The sequence below is a fragment of the Monodon monoceros genome, unplaced genomic scaffold, assembly GCF_005190385.1.
Source record: "Monodon monoceros isolate NGI ecotype Baffin Bay Population unplaced genomic scaffold, NGI_Narwhal_1 Super_Scaffold_11, whole genome shotgun sequence".
NCBI lineage: Eukaryota > Metazoa > Chordata > Mammalia > Artiodactyla > Monodontidae > Monodon > Monodon monoceros.
The window spans coordinates 83866690-83875295 of NW_021703767.1; the positions used below are offsets into that span (position 1 = coordinate 83866690).

Consider the following 8606-nt stretch of genomic DNA (forward strand, 5'->3'; position numbering starts at 1 on the left):
TCTCCAGTAGCAGTCAAAAAGACATAACCTAATGCAATAAACATTTTAAACTTATGAACAACAAAGATACAAGACTGAGAGGAAGAGTGGAGGGGCGCGGCTGAGTGGGCTCCTAACCCTCCCCAGTACACCTACCCCAAGGAGCCATACTGTGAAAAAAAAAACATCCTGTGAATGCTGACTACTCTTCCTAAAACTGGAGAGAAAAAGAGCAGCCACTTGGGACTTCCCTGGTGGTCCATGATTAAAACTCTATGCTCCCAATGCAGGGAGCCCAGGTTCGATCCCTGGTTGGGGAACTAGGATCCCACATTTCTTCAAGCTAGGTAGGAGTAATGAAAATGGCTACTGCGGAGAAAGGCAGAATAAACACAGACTGCTGGAAATGGACTGGGGAGCCAGCCCCAAACCAGAGGACACCCCAGTCTGTAGCTAGTTCCCAAGGTATAGAAAAGAAAATAGAATCCAATTAGTTAGCTCAAGAGGAAACGAGTAAGATGAAAACAAACTACAAGACTACAGTGCAAAATTACTGCAGGAAAAAATAATATAAGATTAAACTAAATTATAGATTCAGAGTTTTCATTTTGCAAGATGAAAAAAGTTCTGGAGATGGATAGTGGTGATGGTTGCACAAAAATGTGAATGTACTTAATGTCACTGAAGTGTACACTTTAAAACAATTAAAATGGTAAATTTTATGTTGTGTATATTTTACCACAATTTTTAAAAATTAAAGGAGGGAGGGTTAGAAAGGAATATAGTTGATAAAATACAAAGAAAACCTAACTCAAGGAACAGAGAGAAATACCTGTCAATTGTTTTTTGACAATTAATAAGAACGTGAATTCCATATAACCAGAGCTCATAGAGGATAAGTTATAATGAAAGAGTGAGGTAAATAGGACATTTCACTCCTAAGAAAACAAATTGAGCATCAAAGCAACACACTTCCATAATAAATGGAAATAGTAAAAGGCAGGACAGATAGAGCTGAAAACTGAATTATCTTCATAGAGAAAAAGACTGAGTTAACCAGTTAATAAAAATTAAGATTATAATATTATAGGTAAGCTGGTAGGTATGAAAGCTATTCAGATCATCTAAAATAAGGATAACTGGTGCCTCTGAAGTACAGAGTTAAAAAATAAAAAGAAGATATATTTGATGATTTAAGAGGTTTTCCTTAAAATAAATAATTGTAGTTGCAGATTGAAAGTGCACAGTGTATCTATCCCAGGGTGGGAGGGAAAAAAAAACCTGACACAGAAAACGTAACATTAAGATATATCCAAAGTAAGCCATAGAACTTTAAAGCTAAAGAATTCTTTAGACATACAAACTCCCCCTTCCCCTAAAAAAAGCAAATCACCTATAAAGGGGGAAGGTTAAAAATGGCCTCAGATTTCTTTACAATAACATTTAAAGCCAGAAAACAATAGACCAATGTCTACAAAATCCTAAGGGAAAGTGTGGCCCCAAAATATAATCTGAGTAAAAAGGTAATAGACCGATATCCTCAAACATGAAATAATTCAAGGGATACAGCACAAATGAGCTCTTCTTAAAGATACAGCTTGACAATGAAATTTGATCAGAGAGAAGCCACATTACAAGCAAGGATATCAGCAAACATCTTTCAGGAATAGAGAAAGCTCAGTTTTGTTTTGTTTTTTTAAGGCATTTTATCTATTTGAAGAGTTAACTATAAAAAGCATTAAACAATTATGGATCTGAGATTTTATCATTCCTTCTCATATATAAAATGATATATGTGCATGCTTATTCATCACAGAATTATTTGTAATATCAAAAGATTAAAAACAAACCAAGGGTCCATCAATCTGGGACAGATACATTCCACAACAGAATACTATACAGTTATAAGAAAAGAATGAGAACATACATGTTTGTGTATGTATAAGGAAAGTTATCCAAAATATATTGTTAAAAAACGTGTAATGCATAATAGTGAAGAAAATGGGAAATAAAGTATATTTTCACTTTTGCTTATATCTGAAACATTGGAAATATGTAAGAAATTAAGTAGTTGTCTAATATTGGCAGGGGGAACTAAGAAGATGGCACAAGGGTAGAAATGAAACTTCTCAATGTACAGCATTTTATATTATTTTGACTTTAAATAGTGAATGTGTTCTAAATTTGAAACGAAATTTTAGAAATTATAGGAATTACACTTATCAAATAGAATTGAAATATTGTAAACCTGAACAATGTTTCTAAAAATATGTATAGCTCTTCAGAATTTGAGTTGGGAAGACCAGAAATAGAAGGGAATCTGTTAGTGTTAATCTTTCAAAACAGAATCAATAGATAATGTCTAACTGGAAACAGTTTCGAAAACACGTCTCTAATTTATTTTATAACCTCTTAATGCATTTCATAATCATTTATTTATTTTCTACTTGTGTATTTTTGTCTCTTCTTTGAACCTTAAAGGGATCTTTTATGCAACAATATTTCCCATGGCAAAGACACGTTTATTTGAAGTGCAGTAATTCCTCTAGTTTTGTTTTAGTTTTTTTCTTCTGTGAAATTCAAGTAACATTAAAATGAACAATTTTGGTTAAAATAGCATTTGTATGATTCCATTTTGATAAAACCACTTCTATTTATTTTTCTACCCATCTATTCTTACAGTTGTAAAGAAAGACACCTGAAATAATGTTTGTCCATGTTTTACCAATGATAATTTCTGGGTAGGTGGTTTTCAGGAGATTTATAATGAGCATATATCATTTTTAAAAATACAATGATTTTTCTTTAAGCATACACATGAGCACACACACACTCATACACACATATATGTACAGAGGAAACAAATGCCTCAAAGATTTATGGTGATTAATTCAAGTGGAAGAAACATGGTGATTGGATAACTATTTTCTTTGTTTACTTTTCTGCATTTTAAAGATGTTTAGACAATGTAATATTAAATAGTATATAACTATATAGAAAGTAAAAGTTGCCTCTATTCCCATCCCAGTCTTCCCCCAGCTTCTTGTGTATTTTTTTGCTCTAGGCACCCATGCAGTTCTTCACAGATCTTAGTTAACTTCCCTGTCAGCACATGGAAATCTACCACATTCCTTTTGATGGCTACATCACAGTCTATTGTATGAATATACAACTGTAAATTTTTGATGGATATTTAGATTGTCAATTTTCCTCTCATAAAAGGAGATTATTATTACATATTTTTGTGTACTTTATGAATATATCTTCAGTATAAATTCCTAGTGGTGGAATTGCTGGATTGATAGGTATGTGCTTTACATTTTGTTTTGACAATTCTGTATTTTTTTTCCAAATTATTTTAACTTCTTAGATTATGTTCTTTCCTATCTAAGAAATATATATAAATATTCACATGTAATATTTAATATAACAAAATTATATATAATTTTAACAAATATGTTAATAACAAAATTATCATATACTCTAAAAGGATTCATGAAAAGCAACATTTCCCTGTCCCTCCTCTAAGAGACAAAGCACTTTAACTAGTTTTAACAATTTCTTATGGTAACTATCTCCATAATTCTCTAAAAAATAATAAAAAGCTTATCCTACTGTTTCTTAATTTATCAGCTTTAAACCTCTTGCTATGGAAGATAAGGATTTAATACTTCTTACACCATCCTTTTTATGGTTATATCACTGTTTTTTTTGTTAAATCAATAAGGTATGCATCATTATAATGTAAATATTATCCACTGCCAAATCAAATAGTGTACTACAAGCACAGTTCCTGTCTTGTATAGATTTAGTTTTTTTCCCAGGAGTCTCTAATTACCATCCCCTCTTCCCTGGCCCCTCCTGATTCTTTTTACTTGGACCTCAGGTGAGAATTGGATTAATGGTGATTCTTGGTTCAGGACATAATTTCAATATTGGTTCATGGAAGACCTCAAGGGCATATCCTCTCATCTGTTCTTGAATAAGATATAGATATAGTTCTCCATTTATTTGTATTCAATTGAGGTCCCTTTTATTCCCAGGGCCTTGCATCTTTCTCCAGTCAAGACTGATTACATTTTAAATGAACTGAATAAATAATCTCTAACAGAATAAAGAATTTTGACAAATTTGCAAACTTTCACTTTTAAGCTCTCATAAATAATTAGGTCTATTTTCTAATACTTTTGGCTAACTAAAAGCAATAAAACAGAACTGTAAGTGTGACAAAAATGAATGTTTTAAAAAGTGGAGAAACATCACATGTTTTCAAGAGATAAGGTTTACAGTGACGCAGTCTGTTTTACGTAAGCACATCCCACTTTGCAGACAGCAACACCTGGAAGAAAACAGGACTAACAATTATTAAATATTTATTAATTTCTGAGAAGAGAAAGTTATCTTATGTCATCCTCCAACAATTTTATATATTATTTGCTTCCTTTATAAATGAGTAAATTGCAGGGTTAAATAACCCTCCCAGGTTCACACAGTTAGTGGTGGAAGCAAAAGTCAAGCACAGGTCTGACTCCAAAGCTCATATTCTCCCCACTCTAGCCTGCTTTCTGGTCTGTCCTCACTAAACCTTAGTGGCTGTATTTGTTTTTTCTCTTAGTGGACGAATGTTCATCTGACTACACAATTGTGCTTCCCGTGATTGGGGCCATCGTGCTTGGTCTCTTCGCAGTGGGTTTGATTGTCTATGCAATCCGCTTAAGGCGTGAATCTTCTGGATACCAGAGAATCTAACTGGTGCCCCGAGGGAAAAGAGAAAGGTGGAGTTTAGAGAATTCTTTCATTGTTTCCAGGATGTTGAAGACTTCCCTTGGAGTGTGGGTCCTTCCAACCGTGTAAACCACTATCTTTCACAAAAACCAAATTTCTGACGTAAGTTCAAGCAGTACATCAATTTCAAAATATTTTTTGTTCATTTTATGAAAGATCTAGTGAGCTGTTTAAGAATATTTTCTAGTTTCCTTGAAAATATTTTAACCAAAGTCAACATTTGAGATACATTAAATTAACATAATGTATGTAAAGTGGTATATGCTCCACATTGTAAACCGAAGCATCAATTGTAATTAATGTTACCTGTGTTCACATTGGGGATTTTATTTTATCCTTGATCTTTTCCACTTTTAAAAATGCTTCTGCTTTGCCTGTAAAATGTATTTTCAGTGCTTTTACTATCCATGTTTTGTAAGATGTATGTGTCTGTCAACTGACCTACCTCCTTTTCCACTTTAAATGTTTTCTAAACATCGTCAAAAAGAGCAACATATCATAGGTTGTCTAGATATTCGATGTGACACCAAGAGGAATAGATCAGCTTATATTTTTATCTTGATGACTCCTCCAGAATCACTAAAACTAAGAATTAGGTGGCTACAGACAACAGAATTAAATAATAAGCAAGAAACGATAATAATGGCCTTTCACTATTGAACAGATATGTGTCAGACACTAGGCTAAGCAGTTTATATACATCTCATTTAATTTGCACAACTTACGTGTGAGTAAACTCAGACTTAAAGAAATTAATCACTTAAATGTCACCCAGCTAACAAGTGGCAGAGCCTGAATTTGACTTCCTGTTGGTCTGGGACCAAGGTCTCTGGTCTTTTCACTACATCAAATTGCCTACAAGAACAATGACAGTAAGTGCTGCCTGAAGCCTCATACTGGCATATGCTCCCTTTTACAGAGGAAATTATTTTGTCCAGAATCACAAGAGATTATGGTACATGAAAGGAGGGCTTAATGGGAAATAAAATAGCCTATCTTTAATGAAGTTCTCTACTCCCTCAAAGAAAACTGAGAGGCTCTGTAAAACATTCGTTTCTCATTTTTATGGGATTGTTAAGCTGTGAGTCTAAGGATAAAGGAATGGAGTAAATTTCTCAAGGCATTTTTTATTTCTTTGAAAGAGAAATTGAACCGCTAACCAACTTTTGTTTCTCGAATGTACATCTCCCTCTTGTGGTAACTTGCTTCTTCTGCAGTTTTATGGCCACGTTTTCACTCTAGTTCACGTTTTTCTGTAGCGAAGCCAAGAATTTTATTCCTCCTTTGTTTTTACTACCAAAGAAATGTTAACAGAAAAGACCACACACCCCTAGCATTCGTTAGTAAAGGAATGATTCGAGTCACCCTGGAGAACATATTCACTTTCCTGACTTTTTCTCTTATGGCTCAGTAGGGTTGGCAAGGACCTGCCTTTAGTCTTAATAGAATATTGAATTGTATTAAAAGTTTTTGTAATAAAAACTTACCTTGGAGATTTATGTCATTCGTTTTTTGTGCTATTAAAAATTTTGTTTTACAACCTTAGTGGAGGTTGTTGCTTGAATCAGTAAGTTAAATCGTCTTCCTAGAAATAATTTATTTTGTTCTATTCTCCACTGCCACATTATTACTAGGTAGGAAGACCTATTTGAGAGAAACTGAATTTCTGAGAAGATAAACCATATTAAAGTTATAAATTAAATTTCTCAACTCTCAGTCCAGACTACCTGATTGGATCACTGGTTTATTTAAGTGCTGCCACAATTACCCATTCATTCATTCATCCAACCAACATCGATTAAGGACTTCCTAAACGCCAGACAGTCTGGTAGGGGCTGAGATAAATCAGAAGACGTCCTGTGTTAGTTATCTATAGCTGTGTAACAAATTGCCCTGAAACCTAGCAGCTTAAAACAACATTTATTATCTCACACAGTCTCTGAGGGTCAGAAATCTGGGAGCAGCTTAGCTGGGAGGCTCTGGCTCAGGGTCTCTCACCAGGTGGCAGTTCGGCTGTTAGCCAGAGCTGCAGTCATCTGAAGGTTCAAATGGGGCTGAAGGATCTACTTCCAAGTTCACACCATATGGCATATCCAAAGGGATGCTCACAACATGGCAACTGGCTTTCCCCAGAGCAAGTGATCCAAGAGAGAGAGACGACCACCTAATCACAGAAGTGACATGCCATCACTTCTGCTGTATCCAGTTGGTCACATTGACCATCCCTGGTACAATGTAGGAGTGAAGACCAGGAGAGGTAGAAATCAAGGGGGGGCTGTCTTGGATGCTGTCTACCCCACGTCCACTGTCAAGGTAGAATTACTGGCTTACTTCTGTGGGGAAACTAGCGTATAGAAATTCCAGTGCAGGGCTTCCCTGATGGCGCAGTGGTTGAGAGTCCGCCTGCCGATGCACGGGACACAGGTTCGTGCCCCAGTCCGGGAAGATCCCACATGCCGCGGAGCGGCTGGGCCCGTGAGCCATGGCCGCTGAGCCTGCGCGTCCGGAGCCTGTGCTCCGCAACGGGAGAGGCCACAGCAGTGAGAGGCCCGCGCACCACAAAAAAAAAAAAAAAGAAAGAAATTCCAGTGCATACACAAAGAAAAGTGGTTTAATAGGAACCTATACAAAAGGTAGTAGGAGCAGGGCTGATTCCAGCCTGCTTCCAGCTCTGCCCCAGATGTAGCACACCCCCAGGAGAACAGCCTCTCAAGCCCTGGCACTGACAGTCTATGGACCAGCCACTGCTCGGGCTGACTTGCCTTTCTACGAAGGCTCGTTGTTGGCCCATGCTCTGTAATATTCATTTATAGCTTTGCCCCAGGAATTTGTCAACTCTCCTGTCCTCTGTCATAATGTAATCCAAAGCGATCTAGACTGCACAGACATCCCATGGAATATCATTGAACCACTACATTGATGACATCATGCTAATTATACAGGACAAGCATGGAGCAATTATTCTGCTGGACGCCTTGGTTAAACATATGTGTTCCAGGAGGTATGAAGATTCAGGGACTGACTACTTCACTGAAGTATTTAAGGACATGGATGATCAAGGACATGCCAGAATATCCCCTCCAAAATAAAATACAGATGTTTTTCATCTTGCATCCTTTCCACAAAGAAGGAAACACAGAGCCAGTTAGGCCTCTTTGGGTTCTGGTGACAACATTCTACAGCTAGGAAAATTCCTCTGGTCCATTTACCAGGTGACATAGAAAGCAATCAGTTTTGAGTGGGGCCAGATCAGGAAAGGGCAGTACAGCAACTCCAGGCCACGATGCAATCAGCCCTGCTGCTTGAGCCAGACACTCAGACAGACCTTACAGTGTTGGAGGTTTCAGCAGTGGGTAAAGGTACAGCACGAAATTTTTGGCAAACTCTAGTGGGAGAATCATAACAGGCCCTGGGCATTCTGGAGCAAGGCCATGGCCATGCCATTTGCAGCAGAGAAATATATACCCTTTGAGAAACAGCTCTTGGCATGTTACTGGGTGTTGGAACACTTGACCTTGGGACACTAAGTGACCATATATCCGGAATTGACCATTTTTGAGCTGGATTCTGTCAAATCCACTAAGTAAGGAAGCTGGATGGGTCTAACAATAATCAATTGCAAGATGGAAATGGTACATCCAGGATCAAGCCCAAGCAGGTTCAGAGAGCATGTATAGGTAAGAGAATTTCTTTGTTTTAGGAAATACACATTAAAGTAGTTAGGAGTAAAAAAGGGCATCATGTCTGCAACTTACTTGCAAATGGTTCAGAAAAAGAAGTATGAGTATATGAGAGTGTGTGTGTGTGTGTGTGTGTGTGTGTGTGTGTGTGTGTGTGTGTGT

The 8606-nt window shown here is 36.8% G+C and overlaps 1 protein-coding gene across 1 annotated transcript in view; it reads left to right on the forward strand.

Moving 5' to 3' along the window:
- LAMP3 (lysosomal associated membrane protein 3) overlaps window positions 1-5057 on the forward strand; it is a 31448-nt gene extending 26391 nt beyond the window's left edge. Inside the window, exon 6 of the mRNA XM_029215065.1 lies at window positions 4595-5057. Coding sequence (XP_029070898.1) covers window positions 4595-4728 — 134 coding nt within the window. The 3' untranslated portion in view covers window positions 4729-5057. The remainder of the gene's footprint in view (window positions 1-4594) is intronic.
- Window positions 5058-8606: the final 3549 nt, after the last annotated feature.